General features: G+C 42.8%; 1 protein-coding gene across 2 annotated transcripts; it reads right to left on the bottom strand.

Annotated features, from left to right (window-relative positions):
* Window positions 1–318: 318 nt before the first annotated feature.
* Window positions 319–22,588, bottom strand: triqk (triple QxxK/R motif containing). Of its 2 annotated transcripts, none has more exons than XM_060044260.1 (4): window positions 22,426–22,588; window positions 19,858–19,949; window positions 5,888–5,973; window positions 319–822 (listed from the first exon to the last, which is right to left on the bottom strand). In XM_060044260.1, the coding sequence occupies exons 2-4, from the start codon at window positions 19,922–19,924 to the stop codon at window positions 721–723; spliced, it is 255 nt and encodes an 84-aa protein (XP_059900243.1). In that variant the 5' UTR covers window positions 19,925–19,949; window positions 22,426–22,588; the 3' UTR covers window positions 319–720. The 2 variants fall into 2 exon arrangements, with proteins under 2 accessions (XP_059900243.1, XP_059900242.1); XM_060044259.1 differs by having other exon boundaries at window positions 19,858–19,952; window positions 22,426–22,585.
* Window positions 22,589–23,164: the final 576 nt, after the last annotated feature.

The raw sequence follows: 23,164 nt of genomic DNA on the forward strand, positions 1-23,164 counted from the left end.
ATTTGTAATGCTAATCCTGCCGCTTGTTGCCACATGTTCAATGTATGTTTTGTTGTCATTTTGTTGCGAATTCCCGCAAAAGGGTTAAATTATAACCCAGGACTATGTGGTTCTAATCTCACACATTGGAATCTCTGCAGACACGCAGAGAGAGTGACAGGCGAGAGAGGAGAGGTCTGCAAGAGTGGAGGAATGCAAGCAGTGCTTCTTCAGGTGACTGTGTATGCATATTCCTCTGCTCAGAAGAGAACACAGCAGGGCTGCCACTCCGCCGAAAAATATGATTAGCAGAGCAATACCTTGACCAGAGAAACACTCTTATCAAATGAGCATTTTGTATTGTTTTAGACTGCCACGACAAGGTCTATGCATATTTTTGATGCATGACATCTTCAAGGTGTATAGCTTCAATTGCTTTCATTTTCTCGTTTTAAATATTCCCAACTGTATTACAAAAGTAAACAATTCCAATTCCTTGCATTGTGTTTTTACTGGACACTCAAAATCTCAAACATAATAACTTCAGTTGAGCAACCTAACCCGTGAGAACCAACTGACATACAAGCACAGAATCAAGGTTTGACTGGATCAATTTCCACATTAAGACATGTAGTGTATACATTTGCTATATTCTATATACACTGAATTATAATCGATTTAAAATCTTCCTTTGGTCCATCTCCAGGAGTTGAAATGTCTCAGGCAGTGTCCTCCGAAATGTTAGTCCATGTCCAGGTCGAGTTCGGTGCTCAGGTTGAGGTAGAAGAAAGCATAGATGAACAGCAGCAAAAACAAGATGGCCGCCAGCATCAGGAAAACATCCTGACAGAGTACACAAAAAAAGGTCACCATGTTAGAAACGCCAATGTTGTGAATGAATGTCTTTCACTTTAGGCTTCACAATACCCACAATGCACTTGTGGAGGGTGGAAGGCAAGGGGCCTTGTGCAGTTGAAAGAAACGACAATCAAAATTAAGCACAAGGGGAAACAAAAGGGAACATAATGATGACACACTTTTATTAGAAATTATTAATTATGAAGCCCCCACTCCCAGCATACCTGTTGAATTATTATTTTTTTATAACTACAAAGGAATCATGGAATTTGACATCTTTGAACCCTTTATAGTTCCTCACAAAACTTAAAGTTTGACTTTATGAAACAAAGTTCCCTAGTAGTACACTAATGACAGAAAGTTACACTTTCTAGTAAAATAAAAAATTAAACAAACAAAGTGGCCTAATTTCCTGCTCCTTATTGTTGAACGAGCCAGAGGCTGTCTGAAGGAGTGGCATTTAACTTGAAAAAGGCGGGTGTATAGCACTTGTTCATTACGAGCCACTTACACCATTACAATCTTCATCAGCTGGAGTTTCATTAGGCCACTCCACAGCGCTGAACAATGCCAGTTATTCTTTGTCAAGGGAAGCCATTAGCAACAAACGGGCTAATCAACACTTGAGGGCCTGCACAACTTTAAAGAAGGTGTCGAGGAGTTTCTGATTAGACATTTAAACACACACGCAAACACGCATGCATGCATGCAAGCTCAACACACACACACACACACACAAACACGCATGTATGCATGCAAGAACACCACACACACACACACACACACAATAACGCACACTCACAAACACACACTCAAATATGCACACGGATGTATGCAAACACACAAACACACTTTTTCAATTTGAACTGAATATTTTTCTGTGTCAACACACTGTGTCTTGTTTGTAAAAATCGGACAAATAATTCAGATCTCCTATTAATCATTTCCAAACATTGACTCCACGTTACTATACATCCTCAGGTAATCCTCCAGGCACACTGGCTATACAAAGCAATGTATACTTATCCACAATTTGTGTGTTCTTCCCATGAAAAGAGAGGTGGGAAAAAAAAATGAAAGCCAGGAGAGATATCACGGAAACAAACACAAAATACACATACAAAAACAAAAGCAGAAAAGCTTGAATGATGACATTTTGGGCAAATAACAGGCGTCTGCAGAGAGAGTGGCACAGGGAGAGAGTGGCACATAGAGAGAGTGGCACAAAGAGAGAGTGGCACATAGAGAGTAAAATACAGAAGAGAAAACAGACAAACAGAAAAAAGGTAAAAATAATGAACATTGATAAAGGGGAGAAAACAAGAGCAGAGATAAGGCTAACCAGAGACACAAGGGGTACCAATAATTGTGTGTGCGTTAGTGCGTTGCAGCTATCTGTGTAGAGGCTGTAGAGCCTAGTCATCAGCAGGTCTTCATTAGCCCCGGCCCCCATTTATCTGGTCCCCCCCAGCCGCGGCTTACAGCCCCCTGCCCCCCCCCCCCCCCCCCCCCATCACCTCTGCTTAATTGGAAAACTTTAAAATTTCATGCACTTCATTTTCATATATTAAGCGCTGGGCTAGAACCGCTTCGTTTACTCTTTCTGTTTCAGTGAGAGACTGAGAGGAGCGAGAGAAAAAAAGAAAATCAAGAAGTGTGGTGGGTGCAGGGGAGGGGGGGGTGGAGGGGGTGCGGGGCGGTGGGTGGAGGGGGTGCACTGGAGGGGTTCTGGTGAACGCTGGTGGTGGTAGAGCACCTGTACCTGATTGAGATCAGGGCGTTGGAGGAGAGCGAGGCCGACTGTGTTGACTCTTGTTTGTCGCACAAACACAATCACACGAGGTAAGTGGCACGTGCACACTTGTAAGCACATACTCCCACCCCGTCCCTTGGGTAAGACAGTGGTAACAGCCCTACGCACGCACGCACACAAACACACACAAACACATAATTTTGATAAGATGTTGTTACAGGAACTCTCTGCGCACTGATGCACACACACACCCACAAGATTGTATATACACAAACTCATACCCCATAACTTCATTAAGACTGTGTTACAGAACTGACATACACACACACACACACACACATGCAATCTTAATATCGGTTAGACGTCGGTCCAGAAACTGTGCTCAGAGACAGACACACACATTTCAGTAAGATGTCGGTTCAGAACCTATACATAGACACAAGCTCGCACACACAAGTTGCACCAAAAGCACATCCTCAACACCAGGGCCGTTGCACCAAATCCTGGGCCCCTATACAAGAGGTACTGATGGGCCCCCCCCCCCCCCGAATTCCCCATACCTACCAGCCCCTTGCGCTGAATTGTTGACAGGGGGTGGGAGGGGGGGGGGGGGGTTAGAGAACAATTGTTGACGGGGGGGGGGGGGCCGGGGGGGGCGACGTGGCCATGTACGACTCCGCACACTATGGGCTGGTGGATAATTTAATTTATTTTTATTTATTTATTTTTTTATTGCCATGGGCCCCCCCTCTGCCTTGGGCCCCCCCACAACTGCCTCACTTTCCCCCGCAGTCCGTCGGCCCTGCTCAACACCACCAGCATCATCGTTTGTCTCCTCCGTATTGGCGACAGCTGCAGCACGCTCGGCATGCTGGGAGTTGGGTCTCTGTCACCGTGGCGACGAGCCAGGCTTCAGCAGACATCCCCTCATATGGCCTGCCTTTTGTTCTTTTGTTTTCTCCTTTTGTTTTTGTGTGTGTGTGTGTGTGTGTGTGTGTGTGTGTGTGTGTGTGTGTGTGTGTGTGTGTGTGTGTGTGTGTGCGTGTGTGTCTTTGCGTGTGTGCATGCTTGTGTGTGAGTGTGTGTTGTGTGATCGGTGTGTGTGTGTGTGTGTGTGCAGATGGCAGACACACCTCACAGGTTTAATGCAACATGGAACATTTGGTGTAATTGCTTTCATCTGCAGGATGAAACCAGTAACTAAATATCTGGTGGTTCGCGGCCGCCCCAAGTTATTTAGACGTTATGAACACATTTACAATAGGCTGTACGAAACCCCCCATAAAGGTTATCAGAAGAAGAAGAATTTGCCTTTACCTGAAGTAATCTAAAAAGACTAATTGAGTCAGTTATAATCCAGAATCCCCTCGCTGCAGACGGACAAAAAACCTTCCTGACGGTCACAATCCCCCTGGGGAGGGTCTACATGTTAAAAATAATACAAGTAAAATGCATAATAACTGAATTACTGTGGAGTCATGTCCCTCAATGGAACGCAAATGACAGTTGCACATTGCCTCTCTCTCTCTCTCTCTCTCTCTCTCCCCCCCCCCCCCCCCCCCCCCCAACGCAACCCAGGGAGGAGCGGTGTCACAGCGCAACAGAAGGCAGTGGTGAGCCAATTAGACAGGCAGGCGGCTTGTTTCCTGCCTCACCGCCACACTCCCACAGAGACACTTCCACTGGTGCTCTGGAGGAAGTGGCAGATTCCACGGTTCTCTGTCTACCTGGCTAATGCGCCGTCTACCTGGCTAGACTATGTTGGAATCACAACTCAAGATTTGGTTGGACGAATAAAGAAAATGTGTGGAGCATGACCAAAATATTCTTTTCATGCGGACCGATTTTGAATGGAAGTGGCGGGGGTGGGGGGTTGGGGGGGGTGGTGGATGAGAGGTCTATGGGAGTTTAATAGCCAAATCCCAGAGGTATTTTTAATCCGACCTCTGCAAATTTGTCTCATCTTGGGCATGAAAAAAAATAAAAACCTGAATTATTCATGAGCAATATCAATATTTCAAGATATGGACTAATCTAATTGGATTAAAGATGTTCTTAATGAGTTCTTGCGTGTCTAACAGACGCATATTATTAAATCTGACCAGTTCAGCTCAGAGGGTTCACTTCCACGCAAAGCGTGTTGAACTTTGTGTTTATTTTTTTAATTTTTGTTCTGTTCTTGATGCATTTACTCCACGGTGTAAAGTCTGAAAGGAGTCGCCTTTATACATATACAACTTCATATGAAGATGACATATTAATAATAATAATAACAATAAATGAAATGTATATAGCGCTTAATATGGTACTCTAAGACGCTTTACATATTGCCCTATTAGCTTAAAAGCTGGCAAAGACTAAACTAGGTAAATAGTGTGTATAAAAAATAATAATCTCTTCACAGCAAAAGGTGCTGCATCTGCCCCCATTCTGAGAGGTGTTTGAACAGGCCAACCAAGACACAAGACAATGAGTATACACAGTATATATATTATTTATATATACACAGAAATATACATGACAGTTTTATGTGACAGAGTCAGCTATCCTAGCCTCCATAACTGGCACAATTTAATGAATAATATCTGCAGTGCGTCATTGCAGAGTTGCCTCTCACCATTTTGAACTTGGAGACTAAGAAACTAAGAATGGAGAATGGGAGCGAAGAGACTAAAAGCCCTTCCCAATGTCTCCCCACACTCCCTCTCTCTCTCTCTTTCTCCTTTATTTTTGTACTATTACTTATTTTCCTACCCCCCCCCCCTCCCCCTTCCCGAACTACCTCTCATGAATAAGAAAAAAATTGGATTCCTCCCGAGGAAATTCAATTTGTCCTTAGCGGCTCTCTTTGACTCATTTTATACTGCCTTTTATTAAAAGGTAAATCGTGGCTTCCAGGAGCCGCATTAAGTAGCCAGTACCCTTGTGTCCCTTCCTGGCCACTTAGGAGGGGAGACAACAGCCATGGGCAGTGGAAGACGAACCACGCTTGCTCTAGACGGTTTACTAGACTGGAACTCACGGCACCATCATCATATCATAGAGGACATACAATCAAAGGATTATATACCTATATTTAATCTGATAAGCATGCAGTACCGTCCATACAAAGGACAAGGAGGCACGAGGAGAAGGCAGAGAACATAGAGGAGGCTGGCAGGCCAACAAGACGGGACAACGTCAGACACAAACCAGGCAGGGAGCAGGAACCATTTATCGGTAGATAGAGTTGCAGTATCGCGGCAATGGAGAATGAGATGGATGGAAGGAGACGAAGAGAGAGAAAGTGACCCTCACCCTGATCCCGAAAGCACTCCTCTTGGCATCTGCCTTCAGTTGTGTGGCCTTCAGGACAGACTTGGTCTTTTTGTTGTCTTGTTTGCCTAACAAAAGACAGGGAATCAAAAGGGGATGTTTGATTGATTGCTAAGAACAAATGGCCTTAACATACACATTTTTATATCCATAAAAACAGATATATAAACCAAACAAATGCTTGGAATCAAGGATTTACTGATGAAACAAAATTAAAAAAGAAGTATATTCTAGCATATTCTAACAGCAGAAAGCAAGTATATTCTAGCATATTCTAACAGCAGAAAGCAAGCACGAGCGCAAAAATGCGCTCGTGCTGCATTTTTGGTTTTGTCAAACAGGAGACACCCACCCACAATTCAGAGATAAGAGATTCATGCAGGAAGGTCGCGCTTGATTTCCCCAGCCCATTTGATCCTGTTTCATTTCTGCATTTCTATACAAAACGATTTGCAAAACATTTGCGAAAAAACTAACGTAGAATATAAGATTCGAGGACTAAACGATAGGGTAGGCCAAGGCGAATTTTGGGTGGCCTGAGCCAACTCAAAAAAAGGCTAGCTTTGCCACTGCTCCGAACTAATTATAAGCGTACGTTTCCAGTTTTCTTATCACTGCCATCAACACGGCAGATCATCTAAAGGTACAAAGCACTCCTTTGTTTTTTATTCAAGTTGCCTGTTTTAAAGATCCCATTGCATGCTTTTTTAGGGTTAACAATTGCATTTGGGGGTACTACTAGAATAGGGTTTATTGCCTGTAAGTTAGAAATGCCCCTTATAGGGCTGTGCAATTAATGTGGGTCAAACGATCTCCAAATTAATAAAATGTAGTTGGAACGATTCTTTTGGAATTTTCCGTTGTCTATGAGGTTTTTGTGAAGGAGACGCGCATGCGCAATTCAGTCCCTCCCCCAGAGCATTCAATGCGGCCCGCGAGCTGTGTGACCTTATTCAGAAAACAGTGCGAGCGAGGTGGCAGAGGGAAGACAGCCGCATTTACTCGATAAAAAGGGTAAAACGAGTTCTCTAATATGGCAACACTTCTGATTCGAAGAAGCCAACGAGGCACAGGCCCACATAATGGCCAAAATGTGCTACAATGTTATATCTGCACCCCTTGGAAACACGACAAACTTGTTTAATCACCTAAGGCCCCGTCCACACTAACCCGGGTAACTCTACAAACGCTTAATATATATTAATCCGTTTAGCCCATCTGTCCACACTAAGGCTACGTTTACATGATGATGGTCTGAACAGAAGACGCAAAAGTGGCGTCGCGTCTTCACTTTTTATTCTGCGTTTAGACGAGCGTTTTAGGGAGGAAATCTGGGTGCATACGTTGACGCAAAAGTGTGTGGAATTCGATTGGGTAATTAGGCATTTCAGGCGGCTAGGTGGTGCTGTGATACACTATCACACAACACCGCCATGTCTGAGCGCATGCGTAGAATCTTCTTTCTTCTCTTATCTGCGCCGCGAAAACCAAAACATAATTACAGATCCTTCTCTGTTCAGTATACTATCTGTACATATCCTGTACATTTCGTGGAAATACTCCTGTAAGTTTATAAGAGCTGCCAGAGCAGCTTGACGGTCCAACGCATGGAAATAATCCAACATGTTTGTTTATTTCCCTGTACTGGCGCATGTATGTGACTTAAACACGTACGCAACGTGAGCAGATCTGATCAGTTTTGCGTCTTGGCAGTGTAGACGTAGGTGCTACGGCGGAGTGTATTCAAGTTTTCCACTCTGGAGGGTGGTTTCAGATTTTTTCGTTTTTAAGCCCCAAAAACACTCTCACCGTCTAAACGGAAGGCACTTCCGATGAAATATTTTGTAGTTTTTACCCGCAAGCGGCCTCGTGTAAACGGGGCCTAAAACTGAGAATTCCGACACTGATAACGATGCTTTTCGAAAACGCTTTAGTAGTGTGGACAGGGTAGACGGAGGCTTTCAGAAACGATGACGTTCGGTTGCCACGACACTGTGCTATGACGCGGCCACAAGCTTGCGCTCGAGACCGAGATGCTCATCAAAAAAATGGATGATCTCTCTGTACAATGTACTAATTTATCTCCAGATACAACTCGACATATTGGCCAAAACACATCCGTTGCTCCAACACTGGAGGCGAGCGCTGTGCTTGATGTTCTTAAGTGATGGTGAAAAACCCGAAAGACGTCAGTTCAAACCGTACTTGGAGCGGCGTTTCTGGACAAGATCGGGTTGAAAATGATTAACCAGCTGATGAACTGTAAATATCAGCTGATCGTGCACCTGTAATCTAAACAGAGAGGCGTGGCGGAGTTGCGTAACCATGACAACAACTGTTTATCAAAATAATTTCAGTGTGGAACGTGGATGTAAAACATTCCGAAAACGATATGAAAACGATAGTGTGGATGGAGATCGTATTCATTGCGGATGTGCATTTTTACATTGACCCGTGTTAGTGTGGATGGGGCCTGAGACGCAATCACAAAGTTGCTTATGACGAATTGGCCAAGAAACAAAAACACAAGACCATAACCCAGACGACAGCAGGACAGACGTCGATTACAGCCGATTGTTCGGTCTTATTTAATTTTCTAGTATATTTATGTTATTCATTGAAAGTTTTATAGAAATTACAGAACAGCTAGATACATATTTATTTGTACATTATTTTCAATTTGAACATTTTAAATTTTTTGATTTGAACAGTTTGTGTACTGTGTAGTTTAAGAATTTTGAAAAATCTGTTGCCGTGGGGTTTTTTTAAATGCCGAATGAACGAATTTTATTTTAGAACTCAAAAAGAATCGTTTGAAGAATCGTGATATCAATCTTGACCAAAAAAATCGTGATTATAATTTTTTCCAAAATTGAGCAGCCCTAACCCCTTATTATTCTCACACTGTTCATTTCTGCAAAACCGATTTCAGCATCTTTCAAATTTTTTCTTATTTGTCGCTTTAAGGCCCCCCTCCCTAGTAGCCAAGTCTGCTGTGATTGGTCAGCACAGCCACTCTTCTGTGATTGGTCAGACGCTTCGCGTGTGTGTCTGCTAATTCACATCCCCGGGAAGTTGTAAAATTGCGGGCAGCCGGGAGGCGGGACTTCTGCACTTCAGCACCGCCCACTGTACAGTCTGACTTCACACTGTGACAGAAGTAAAGTTTGAGCGCAAGCGAGCTGTTGCACGCCCTTATTGATGGGCGTTCTCTCTCGAATACTCCCCCTGGCAACGATTTCGATTTTTCTAGCTCAGCAGAGGTAAAACATGTATACATATGTCATATAACAGTCTAAAGCAAAGGGAAAAGTTGAAAAGGCATGATATTACCCCTTTAAGAATAAGATACTCTGTCCACTTTAGGGTTCAACCCTTGATGGCTTTGAGTGTTAACATATAATAATGGCACCTTGGCATGCATCGCAGCTCCTCCAATCGTGATTAAACACAGAACAAGACTTAAATATGTTTAGGACAATCCCGGATGTTCAAACAGTTCATAAAAACCTGGATTTCTCAATAACAAGATTTCTCATTCAGAAAGGGTACGTTTCATCTGTTTACAACACAAAAGGAAGGTAAAAGAATCGGGAGAGTGGCGAAAAAGTTGCCACTGCAAATTGCGCTTTTATTTGTCGGCGTGTTCTGCAGCAGTTTACAAGAAACTAATTTAGGGTGGAGTCAGGAGGGTAAGCCCACCCCAATCCCAGGTATCACACGGCCAAGGGTTGTGCCAGTTACCCCCTTCGTCTGCCTTCTCCAAAGTGCCTATATCATAATGTCTTTGCATGCACTCTCTCTCCGTCTTTTGCCTACGTGTGGTGTCTATGGTCCATGTTCATATTCCCAACTCACAGGTGTTAATACATCTGGAATTATGCGTGGAAACCCCAACACACATATTATAAACGGGACCAGCTACGTTTATCAATCCGGCCCCTGATAGAGTTGGAGGACTTTAGGTTATCTAGAGAAAACATGCAGAATTTCTACCAATCTACCAATTGATTGGTGGAAGATTAGTTTTAATTTTTTCTTGACTACAGCCCTAACTGTGATGTTTGATGCCATTCATTCCCTAGCTCCCTTTCCCTATTGTTTAAGCATTGCACAATACATGAAAGATTCATGGCTAAGCAAACCGTTCAATACGTATAATCACTTGAATTGCATCACTGCAATGACCTTAACCTAATCTAAAACAAAAGAACAGAGCACCTATCAAAGTATGCACCAGCTCAGAAACGCAGACTATACCATACAGTCAGTAAGAAGCCATTTGTTTCAATTATCACATTCTTATGCCAGTAAATAGGTTCAATACTTGAATGAAGATGTTTTGTGTGTGTCTTCTTCCAGCAGTCCTGCAGTGTGCTACTGTGCAGAGGCTCAACAGAATGCCTTCATCCGCCACCCTGGGCAGCACTGGGCTTCACCTGGGCTTGGCTGCCTTCCCACTAACTCATCTCGGGGAGGAGCATCTTGTGGGCAAACTGGCCACCTGGCACCATATGCAGGTAGAGGTGTGTGTGTGTGTGTGTGTGTGTGTGTGTGTGTGTGTGTGTGTGTGTGTGTGTGTGTGTGTGTGTGTGTGTGTGTGTGTCTGTGTGTGTTTACTATGGTAGAGAGAGAGATACAAGAGGCAGAACAGACTGTCTCCGTCTAATTAGGAACAAACACTCTCCAGGAAGAGGAACTTTGCTAACAATAGGCTAGGAAGGTGACAGCTTGCCGAGCAGAGTGTGTTTGTGAGAGAGAGAGAGAGAGAGAGAGAGAGAGAGAGAGAGAGAGAGAGACACACACACACACACACACATGAACTCAGGGTCAGCCTTAAGGTTTCCACCAAACTGCTGATGTGACATGCGAGGACCATTTCAAGTTGTTACTCCAAGTCAATTAGGCTCTAATTTGCATAGATGGAGTGAACAAGGAGAGAGAGAGAGAGAGAGAGAGAGAGAGAGAGAGAGAGAGGGAATCAGTCAGTAGTGTAGTGGTGGATGGGTGGGAGGGAGGGAAGGATGGGGGAGGGAGGGAGGGAGGGGTGTAGTGGTGGGTGGGATGGAGGGAGGGATTGAGGGAGGGATGTGTAGTGGTGGGTGGGGGGGAGGGGGATGGATGTTATTGAAGGGGCGCTTCAGGTGGTTGAAGGCCATTCACAGCAGTGTTGTTTTCGTCAGGCAATACGAAAACGAAAATGACGTCGTCAGACCCCTTTTTTCCATGACGAAAATGAGACTAAGACGAACGTCACCAAAGCCATATAAAGACTAAAATGTGACGAAAAATGTAGACATTTTCGTCAGACGAGAACTAGACGAGACTAAATTGTTAGTGAGTGGACGAACAAAGTTTCAAAACATGCTTTTTTCCCGCCAACTATAATATGCGTGCAATGTCAATCAAGAGCTCAGACATCAGAAATGGAGCCAGCTGCTTGTCCTAACAGTCACGCCCCCATCACACACTAAAAGCCTCGCTCGCGCGCAGCTGCGCCTGCACGCACACGGCACACACACACTCATACACTACAGAGAGAGGCTGGTGGAGTTTTGGAGTTTTCGTCGGACTAAAACTAGACTAAAACTTTCAAAGATAGAAATGACTAAAATGGGACTAAAACTAAGAAGCATTTCGTCAAAAAGACTAAGACTAAAACTAAATCTAAAATGCCTGCCAAAAACAACACTGATTCACAGAAAGGGTTTTTCAGTTGGCGAGTGGATTGCTGTGAAAACACATGCAGAACAATGGATGGCGTCTCTGGGAAACCCCGATAACCCCTCCCCCCCCCCATGCCCCCGTCCCCTCAACCCCACTATGACAAATAGCTCACAGCCAAATGCATTCCCACGAGTAGATGAAATTCTATCCACCCAGACGAAGAGATGAGTTAGATTCATCCGACTTTGCGCTATACTGTTAACAGTGTGATTGGTATAAACCCTTGCAGGTAAACCCTTACCATCGAGGATGGCAGACGCTGGGGCTACGTGTAAAAAAAAAATCCAAATCAGGATGATTGGGATGTTTTCTTGTGTGTGGCCATACGCACATACACATGCACACAAACACACTCCTATCACAACCATCCCCCCTCATTCCTGTTGTCGCATCGGCTCTATAGGCACTTCCTGTCAGCCGTTATCTACCTGCCTCACCCCCCTCTCCACCTTCCCCACTAACACCCTGCTCCCATTCTGCCTGCTCCGCTGAAAAGACATCGCTGTCCTCCGCCACGGCAGCCAACAATGCAGTTCTACTCCTCTCTCCCGGAGGAATCATTACCCCCTCGCCAGACAGAGAGTGCCTGCCAAGAGTTTGTGTGTGTGTGTGTGTGTGTGTGTGTGTGTGTGTGTGTGTGTGTGTGTGTGTGTGTGTGTGTGTGTGTGTGTGTGTGTGTGTGTGTGTCACTGTGCATGTCAAAAGCGTAGCTGGTATTTGTTCCCGACATCATTCTTATCATCGTCTCCAACGGCCACTACACCTTTCTTTACCCCCCTGTTAAAGATTAGCTTATTTGCCGTCCTAGACATTGGTTTGCGAGGTGTGTGCATGATTGCGGAGGTGCTGGTGGCTATGTGTCATTAGCTACATTGATCTCACTGAACCCCCAATCAAAGGTACATACTCGATATAGCATGCTATTCATCCGCTCAGCAGGGTGGATGGAGCTAAGGTCGCTGTTTGTGCTCCAGATTTGAAATGGCTGCCCCTTTGCTTACTAAGTATAGAATATGAATACTATAGTATAAGAATCCACAAAAAAAAAAAAATTGCAAGGCAATCATTGGAAAGTTTGTTGGTAATATGTCATTTACCAAACTGGGTTCACCCAGCTTGGTAAAAAGCTTCAAAGTTTTCCCTCAGCAAAAAGTGGGATCCTACCATGCCATTGGTATGGAATGAAAACAAAAATAACTATTTCAGTTATTGTAAGAAGGCGTCATTAAGAAACAATAGATACTTACAAATAGATGAGTCAATATTTAACCATAGTGTGAGTGACTAAAGGCCGATTTATGCTCAGTTACGTAAGCGTAAGCGCAAGCGCAAGAGGCCCTTGCGCGCCCTTGCGCACCCCTTGCGCGACTTCTCACGTCTTGCGTGCGTCGGGCGATTTTTCTAGACTTGCGTCATTTTTTACGCAAGCTTTTACGCGAGCCGCGCAGCCTGCAAGGCTGTGATTGGTCTGCTTACTACTTCCTGTCTGGAGTATCACATTTCTCTGCCATAGTTCACTGAATGTGTAGAACATGACTGGGAGGCGGTTTATAAACAGCCGACGACGACGCCCACACACAAATACACCATATAGGCTTCACTTAGGTAGTCTTCGACCAATACCATGAAAATCTCCTTTTCATGGTTCAATTTGAGAAACGCTGCCGTAGGAGGAAGGAGGGTGGGTGGTTTGATAGAATGGAACCCGGCCGGCAGGCTCATATACAAAATCATTAACGTGAAGTGAAGTTAACTTTGCTGCCAACACATTATGTCGTTTTAAAATGTAGAGAGATATGCACATTTATACAACCCCAATGATCAACAACTTCATCACCCCTGTTCCTCTGTCTGTTGCCATCATTCACTGTATGGGGAGAACACGATCTGGCACATAAACAAACCAACGACTCCCACAGACAAAGACGTCATTCTCGAGGTCGTCTTCAACGAAAAACTTCACTCCACATATTACTCCACCTACTGTTCTGGCGGTAAATTGCTTGGCAACACGCGCAACCTAAAGGGAGCATGAATTGCTTTGAGTAAATTTTGCGCAACAACGTAACACCAACGCTGAAGCATGCAGCCGCCTTTAGACAACCCAACAGACAAGCGCCTTTGATGCAATAAAAGAAACAAAGAACAAGCTCAGTCCGACGGTGACACCCAGGAGAAGATATACTTTTTTTTGTATTTGTATTAACTGAAAAATACCTTGATTATAAGTATTAATAGTAGAACCCAAAGAGAAACATGTCGACCTCACAAGTGGGACTTCTGACTTGCCCAACAGTCTGTGTCTAATTCACATTAAGCCAGGGGCGCCTCATTTGGTAATTAACTGTTCAGGGGGAAATACAACAATGGTCTTTAATCATCGTCACTTTATTATTTCCATTTAAAAGAGTGAAAGAAATATATAAATGACAGACTTGGACTATTTCCAAAGTTATAGTTACAAGTTGTTTGGTAAATAACAACAATGGTTGCTCAACCAGCTAACCACTGGTATAGAGTATCCTCCAAGAATACACTCCCTCCCGCTCCCTCCGCTCAACCTCTGCTGGACTACTATGTATCCCCACATCACGACTCACTACAATGGGTGCCCGGTCATTCAGCTGTTCAGCACCCAGGCTCTGGAACTCCCTCCCCCCACACATAAAACAGTCAGACACCCTTACAACCTTTTTTTTTTTTTTAACGATTTATGATGACTATATGCTCTGTAAGGTGACCTTGGGTGTCTTGAAAGGCACCTCTAAATTAAATGCATTATTATTATTATTATTATTATTAGAGTAAAGCACTTTTGTATTTTTCGAGGGTGCCCAAGGGAGATACCGGCACCTCACTACAGTGAGTAGGTATTAACTAGTGTGTCGAGTTCTGTCTCTGATGATGATGTGAATTGATAAAGGGACTCTGGGGGTGATGGTGATTTAGCTCAACAACTAACGGCGACCGCCGCTGATGGGCATTGAATTACCCTCCCGTTTATGACTTCAAATTACCACGTACACCCCGTTTCGTTCCTGGGGAGACACAGGTTTGTGCTGTACAAAACAACAACACTTTCTCATCACATCCTCTCGCTCTATTTACCCCACCCCTACTAGTTTTTTCATTCCTTTTTAAAATTTCCTGCTGTTCAACAGTTCACAGAAATTGCCTGTAAGCTGCGTTCTTTCAAATGAAAACGAAGGAGAAGAATGAGAAAAAAACACAACATGGGGAGTCGGCAGAAAGGCAGAATGACAAAAAGCACCTAAACGTCCCTGACCCTGTCCCTGATTTTTCAAATTGATGAGATGTGTTTTTGAAGAAGAAAATAAAACCACAGAGGGAAAGAAAGAAAAGCAAGGGACATCCAGTGGTGCTGGCAGGGGATGCTGAAGTAGAGATGAGCTTGTTATGTGCTTTCTCGTATTTGGCGAACCTGCCGAGTTTAGCACAATGCCGTGCGGTTAAGGGATCTCTGGGGGCTAAATAATCCCATTTTGCCGCCACAATGAGAGCCTGGAAAACCGTTAGAGCTGCATTATGAGAATCAAGCCCTTGCTGTTTGGAAGAGTAAACAAGATGAAGAATTACTCAATGGGGTATTATGAAGTTGACACAGCCAAAAACGTTGTGTTCGGTGTCCTTTGGACAATTTCGTATTTTTCTATATTGAAACTAGTGCTGTCAGTTAAACGCGTTATTTTAACGACACAAACCAATTTTAACGGCGTTAATTTTTTTAACCGATTAACACAATTCCTTTTTTATTTTAATTAGTAATTTTTTTGGCTCAAAACAAAGAAGCAGTAGTCTGACTGCTATGTTCAAGGCAGTATGTTCATCGTTTAATTGCACTATAGACATTTCTTTTGTATTGTCCTGTTTTGATCAGTATATGGCAATGTTGTTATCAATAAAAAAACATTTGCACAAGGCAAGCCGATGCACTTCTCCATGTTGATAGGAGCATTAAAATGAAAAAAATTAATGAGACGAAGAAATCAAGGGATATTTAGCATAGAAAAAAAAATGCTAATCGTGAGTTAACTGACATTAATGTGATTAATCGCGATTCAATATTGTAATCGCTTGACCGCACTAGTTTAAACAAATACATAAATGAACATAAACGTCCTGCAACACAATATGTCACTTCCGTAATCCTCCATCTTTAAGAATAAACCTGCCAAAAAAGGACGAGTTCTTTATTATTTGTCTAGTGCACAACAAAAACAGGGAATAGAAGTCATTGCTGGCAATACAATTGTTGTGTTCGAAGGATTTAATTATGAATTATGTGTTGAATAGCTATACGTCTGGTTGACTGACAGCCGTAAGGCCTGCGATTGGCCTGCTTTGTTGTTCCTGCTGTGTTTGTGCCCATAGTATAGATGGAGCAGATCACAGATGGAATCGTTGAGGAGGATTTCAAATCTGTACATTTTTATGACACATCAGCTCCACGTTATAAAGACCACCAGATGTCTGAATTTTTGACAAGAAATCCTTCCGATGGTCTGTGGGCGGAACCGACCCAGGGCGGAACGACCCAGAACCATAAATGCTTATTGTCACGTATGAGGGGCCGTCTGGGACAGAATTCATACTTGGTCTTAAACACACTATTATAATCTCGCATATACACCAGTATACTCATACACACACAATATTATACTCCTTTTACATGTATGTATGAGAGTGTATAGCAGTGTATGTGAGAGAGTATAGTAGTGTATGTGAGATAGTATAGTAGTGTATGTGAGATAGTATAGTAGTGTATGTGAGAGAGAATAGTAGTGTATGTAAGAGAGTATAGTAGTGTGTGTGAGAGTATAGATGTTTATGCAAGAGAATATAGTAGTGTGTGTGAGAGAGTATAGTTGTAAATGCAAGAGATTATAGTAGTATGTGTGAGAGAAAAGGAAGTGAGTTTGAACGAAACGGAAGAGAGTTTGAATGAAAAGGAAGTGAGTTTGATTCCTCACTTCATGAATGGCTGACCGAAGAGACGGTAGCTTCTGGCGCTCAAAATACTGCGCTGTCATTTCACTCTTGAATCTCCAGTGATGTTGTTATGATGCGTTCGCACCAAAAAGATATTTGGTCACTTGTTCACGTGGTCGCCTGAGTTTGAGAGAGACTCTCTCTTGTGACCGCCTGTTCATTCTCAACCATGGCCAGTCTTTACGTGTTGTGGAAGTACCAGAGACGTCGTAAAAACCGACGCAGTCGTTAAGGATTCATAATATCACCCGTTCCATAAAATATTCTAATCTAGAACACTTCGGGAGCTCCGGCGGGGGGTCCTGGAGCTCTATATCTATCTGTATAATATAATATAACGTCGGGTTCTCGGACGTCTCTGGTCCTTCCACATCAATCTGAAGTCCAGATTGAACCACGACATGGAGGGGAAAGGGATTGTTGCCGTTTGCGGCCTCTCAGAGCTCCTCCGGCGAGGAGGTGCAGGAGGTCCCGCCGGCCCCCGGCGCTGAGCTCCCGGTCCCCGCCGGAGGAGCTCCGGGAGTCAACAATGCCCTTTCTCCCCCATGTCGTGGTTAAATTTTAATAACAACGGCAGAGGCAGTGAATGAGTCATCAGGGCTAAAGATTGGGGGGTTGGGGAGGAGTAAAAATTTATCTGAGCAACAACTTGACCTGTTTAGTGTTGCAATTGTTCATTGTTGCACATTAGATTGAGAAAAGATTTGTTTTAAAAGAAACAGTCTGAGCCTTATTCATGTTATTTAATCTGAGCAACAAATTGAAACAGTTTAGTGTTGCAATTGTTCATTGTTGCACATTAGATAATATATTTTTTTAAAAAACAGTCTGAGACAATGTTATTTATTTTTATTTCTACATTTCAGAATCTTTATATTTTTGAGCAGAATTCTATTTTTGTATTGTCTAATGTTCCTATTGTAAAAAGCACAAAAGTGTGTTATGAACAACTTGAAGCACATGTTATGAAGCACATTTATATTATTTAGCATTTTGATTTCTTACTGTACCGAAAACGAACCGAACCGTGACCTCAAAACCGAGGTACGTACCGAACCGAGATTTTTGTGTACCGTTACACCCCTACTCTCTCACATACACTGCTATACTCTAACATACACTACTATTCTCTCTCATATACACTACTATACTCTCTCTCATACACGACTATACACTCTCATGCATACATACATGTAAAAGGAGTATAATAGTGTGTGTGTATGAGTATAGTGGTGTATATGCAAGATTATAATAGTGTTTGTAAGACCAAGTAAGAATTCTGTCCCAGGCGGCCCCTCATAGTCACGCGGTGCATACGACAGAATGACCTTCGCAGAAAAACACAGCCAAGACTTTTAACCAAACCCTTTCTCTCTGCATTTCAACATGATCGAGTTTGCCACTGGCCAAGCCGTGGCTGCTCACCACAGAGCAGTGAAAACAAAAACAACCTAACAAGAGACATATGATCTGAGCCCTTGTTTCCAGTACGCCACAGCTGGCACGCTGAAGGGGACAGCACCAGTGATTGATTCCCAGCATATTGCCCTTGTGATCGGATGGGCAAATAGAAGACACTGAATGTCCCCTGGATCGATGCGGTATTTAACGTTGACAGAACAGACTCTGACGCTATGCACAGTGGAGCCGTGCTTATCAGTTGGGATAACACAGATTCACATATTTGCCCACAACCCCTCAACTCGAGCACCTCATCACTAATGAGCCGAACAAGTCAATCGGGTTAGGTGGTACCCATCTACAACATTTTAACTGATAACCATACCGATACCTGGAATTCAGTACCAGAACCCAACAATACCTTCCTTTGGTACTTTGATCTCTCTGTACATTTTTCTTTTTTTACTTCAGTCATAGAAGATAAGTTCAAACTTTTCAATTTCAATACTGCTTTTTATTTAAATTTTTTTGAACACCACACAAAATAAAACCCCTCTCCATCACCCAAACCCGCCCTATAACCTGGAGCCTCACACAGTCTGTCCCTGAAGCACGAGACTGCGGTCGTGTGGATCATGTTCAGGCACAAGTGATATCCTTCCCAAGTTCGAGGAGGAGCATGGAGTGACTCTGGCGGGGGAACAACGTCTCCGGCGCCTGGTTGAGGGTGTAACCACTGTGACCCAAGGGCCGGTTGAAAGTGGGACATGGTGACCTGTTGATGAAAGCAAGAGTGTTCAAAGCATGACTCCCCAGCTGATGATTACTGATGCTTATAACTACAATACAAAATAGTACAATAATATATTTGAATTTAATAAATATATGATGCACAGCAAGGTGAAAACATAAGCCACCATTTAATACCTAGTTACAGACGACATATCGAAAAGTCTCTAATTGTTTAAGAGTATTAAACAGCCTGTTTGAATATCAGGAGTGTTGCTAGCACTTGTAAGTATGCTAAGCTAAAATCAACCAAGACGTTAAAAAGCACAGATATCTGCAAAAAGCATTGATCCAACTATCTAATGAATTACCTGGAGATGTCGATGCCTCTGTTTCCTTATCTATGGAGGGTTGAACTTCTTCTTCTAGCTGCAGGCGTGCTAACGTTACCCGCGGCTGTTGCATATCAAACTTAAGGCTGTCAAAAACAGAATACTTAGTATTTCAATTTACTTCAATTTGGCCCGGTGTTTCTTGAGTTTAGACGTGATTCCCTGCCCAGCTTGGCATCTGACATCTAGCAACAGGCATCGTCTGCGTCCAGCTTTGAAAGTGTAAACAACACTTCAGACAGGTAGGTTCACTACTGCCCTGACTGTTTTGGAATGCACCCCATGAACTGAATCTGCAGCATGATCTCTCACCCACTAGATTCAGTCTCAGCCTTTTAAGTTCAGTAATTCGGGATGGTTTGATTTAACCTGGAATTCTGTAGTACCAACATTAGATTTGATTTTTGTATTTAGTAATATACAAAAGAACAGCAAAGGTAGTCAAACCTAGTCTCCCATAGAATTCATGAAATGACCCATAGCAACATCTAAGCCACCAATCATATTGCAGATCAATGCATTAATTATTCAATCTTAATTTGCGTATGACCAAAGCATCCATTGAAACAGAGGATAATAGAAGCAGCACAAGGCCTGGATATATATACATTTACATCTGCCATATGCTTCGACCCTTGTTGGTGAAACACATTCTATGAAACTAATAACAGGAGGCCAGTGTAGTAGACTTACCAATCTGTTTGCGGTACTGATCCACTTGTAATTTGGTTGCACTGGCATCCTTCCTCCCCATTTTCATTCCTCACTTTGTGAACTGAAGAAATCTGCTGAAAAATAGACACAAATCTTTATAATGTGTCTTTCACATGTGTATTGCTGCAAATGAATGCACAGATGGTATTGTTGTTGTCAAATTAGATGTCAGATACAACTGCATCGCAATAGGAATAAAAATTGAAGTATTAAAGACTTTGAATATGTTCTGGGAAATTACAAAGAAATGGACCAATCACAAATAGATTGGAAACCCAATATGGAACAGTGACCAGAAAACCAAACAGCATTGTAATACCCCACAAACTTATACTAAACACAGATCAAGCAGATGGCTTATAGTTGACATGCACCTGCTAGATCCATGTGTTTTGCCTACTTCCTATCCATTTAATTTACCCTGACATCACTTCTATTCCCACTGTCTTTGAATACCGTGTCAACTCACAGGCGACATCAAAAGGAATAGGAGAAGGGCGAAGGAACACGCTCAAAACAATGGTTCCCCCACATCTATTTTAAACGGGTGACTAGAGAATACATCCACTCGCGTGTGTTCAAAGAAGCAGGACTACACAGGATAGTCTGGTGGCTAGGGAGTTTAACTACCAGCCGATAGGAACTGGGTTTGATCCACATATTAACTAATTCTTAGGCAACCATTGAATAAGATGCATAACCTGCTCCTCAATGACATTTATCTGATTACACTGGAAGCCCTTTGGATAACAAGCATTTGATCGTAGACCAAAACAAAGGGCAAATATTTATTCGGCTCTCCCCTTTGCATATTGACATTGTAGTATTATGTGTGTGCTTTATCATTCATTCACTGTGTCCTGCTTTTTAAGTGACCACTGCTCTTTGTATTTTGAACAGGCTCAGCAACAACACCGCATCAATCTATACTGCTGGCCTTTTGTTAAAATAGTGGAAAAAGAGAGTGTGAGTTGAAGCCTGCGGTTCCTGGAGATATTGAAACCCTCCTGACCTATTCTCCAGCTGTAGGACCTCAACACACTGCTGACATGAAGGACCTCAACACACTCCTCAACACTCTGCTGATCTGATATCTAATGCTTTCAGCATTTAGCACAGGACAATTGGCCCCTTTTAATTGTGTATGCATTTTTGAATTAAAAGTAGGAGAAATTCCATTTGAGGGCAAGAGAGAGAAAAATAAATCTTTTCAGGTGGACACAGCAGAGAAAGAAATTGTGAAAGACGAGAAGAGTGAATACTGAAAGGAAAGTAAAAAAAAGAAAGGTATCTTCACACATTCAAGGAGAACGGGAGAGTGGCAGTGAGAGTCTGGGGGTGTGACCGGGAAATAGAAGACAGAGAGAGAGAGAGAGAGAGCGAGAGAGAGAGAGAATCTGCATGTTCAAGAAGCGTGGCTGGCAGCAGGTGTGACGACCCGAAAGTCTGCCTGTGGACATTGAGCAAGATGTCCCAACATCCTTCATCACACCTTAAGGGTGGTGTATTGAAATTAGTGGTATCTAGCAGAACTTACTTGGCAGAAGTGGAATATAACATTCATTTGTATGTTTTAATAAGGTTACAATCCCATTAAAGTAAGGAATTGTATATTTTTTTGCGTTACCTTGCACCCTTTATCGACATGTGGAGGGTCTCCTCTACCCAAGAGCCCACCATGTTTCAACGGAGCCCAGAACTGGCAAATGTTTAATTACATCATAAACACCATCGTATGTGTTAGGTAGAACCTACCTTATAATGAGTATTGTAGACTAAACAACAAACTAAAAATTATGAATCTATCAAGGAACCTCATCACTTGACACTTGGCTGATCCAAGCTGTCATAGATGATGACATGAATACCTAAGGAAACCTTACAGGCAAGGAGGTGAGGGTCCAAATAGGAAAAAAAAATGGGAAAAAACATAGAATTGTCAAAAAAGTCAGCAGGACTGAATGGAAAGGTGAGAAATTGAAAGGAGCATCTCCTCTTGGTCATGATGTAATGTTTGAACAGGATCAGAGCACGCTCAGTATGGCAGGCCAAGTTCACACACACACACACACACACACACACACACACACACACACACACACACACACACACACACACACACACACACACTTACTTAGGATGTACTTACTGACGTGTGCTTGAGGAGGCTAATAGTGCACAAACATTACTTTTCGAGGGGAAACGCATTTCAATAAAGGACAACCACTAGAGATTCAGACAGAATTTGAAATAGTTTGCAAGAGTTTATTGTTTTGTTCACAGCCCTTTGCTGCCGTTGTTCATGATTAACGCCCTCTCTGAGTATAACAAGCTGGTATCTTAATTTAACTGTCGTCTTTCTAAACAGGCATTTTAAGGCTGTAGGCTTATCACAGGTGTGCGCACAACACACACGTTTTAATTAATGAGCATTATTGTAATGGAATGTGCTACGATTCTTCCCTTTTAGTCCAATGCAACATTGAAATATGTAAATAACCTTAAAACGTAAACGAGCCATAGAACTGCAATCAGAAACATACGTACGCTGAAACTACTGGTTCTTGCAGTGTTGTCTACGCGGTGAATCTTTGCATTATAAATTAACTGTTAACGTTTGGTCACTCTCGTGATAAACAGACGGACGGGTATGTTGCACTTTGAACATCAGTTCTCCACGTAGTGCAGTCGGCTTCCTGGTTACGCGTCAGTCTCGACGACTGACGGGTATTTCCTCCATTCAGATGAATGGGCGGAGTTTTAAAACGAGCACATTGAATACCATGAAAACGTCACAACAATGATGGCCCACCCCCCTGGGAAATTATTCAGAATGAAATATAAATGATGTAGGCCTACTACTCTTCAAATTAGAAATATAAAATAAATAACATAAAAGTAAAATATATAGATAATGCTGAAGTAAATAATCCCGAGGGATGTCTAATCTATCTTGTTTCCTTCTCAAGGAGAACAAGTTAATTATTTAGCAGTTGAAGAGAAAGCCGTTTATGTGTAGATTTATCTGTGTTGTGTAAGTGTTTGACTATTCCTTTGTTAGTAACTTATTAAATCAATGGTTTGGCTTGGGCCATGGCTGTGCCTCTCTCTGATCTATCCTCTGGTCAATCTTCGCATGTGAAATAACAGCTTCAGTGGATCGAGAAGAGGCCACATTTAGGGCTCAGGATACTAAAAAAGAACAGATGAACAACAGCGAACATTTGTGCAGTACATCTGAAGTTAGTGAAGTGTTCAGCAAGACGCTAACCCTCTTATAGTCTTC

The sequence above is a fragment of the Gadus macrocephalus genome, chromosome 22 (genome assembly GCF_031168955.1).
Source record: "Gadus macrocephalus chromosome 22, ASM3116895v1".
In the NCBI taxonomy this organism is placed as follows: Eukaryota; Metazoa; Chordata; class Actinopteri; order Gadiformes; family Gadidae; genus Gadus; species Gadus macrocephalus.

What these genes read in the sequence shown, in the direction of transcription:
- triqk (XM_060044260.1), bottom strand. Translation starts at nt 19,924, where the DNA reads ATGAAAATGGGGAGGAAGGATGCCAGTGCAACCAAATTACAAGTGGAT. An exon ending in TCAGTACCGCAAACAGATTG is followed by an intron (nt 5,974 to 19,857) that starts GTAAGTCTACTA and finishes GTCTTTTGTTAG; the next exon opens with GCAAACAAGACAACAAAAAG. An exon ending in GGAGTGCTTTCGGGATCAGG is followed by an intron (nt 823 to 5,887) that starts GTGAGGGTCACT and finishes GTACTCTGTCAG; the next exon opens with GATGTTTTCCTGATGCTGGC.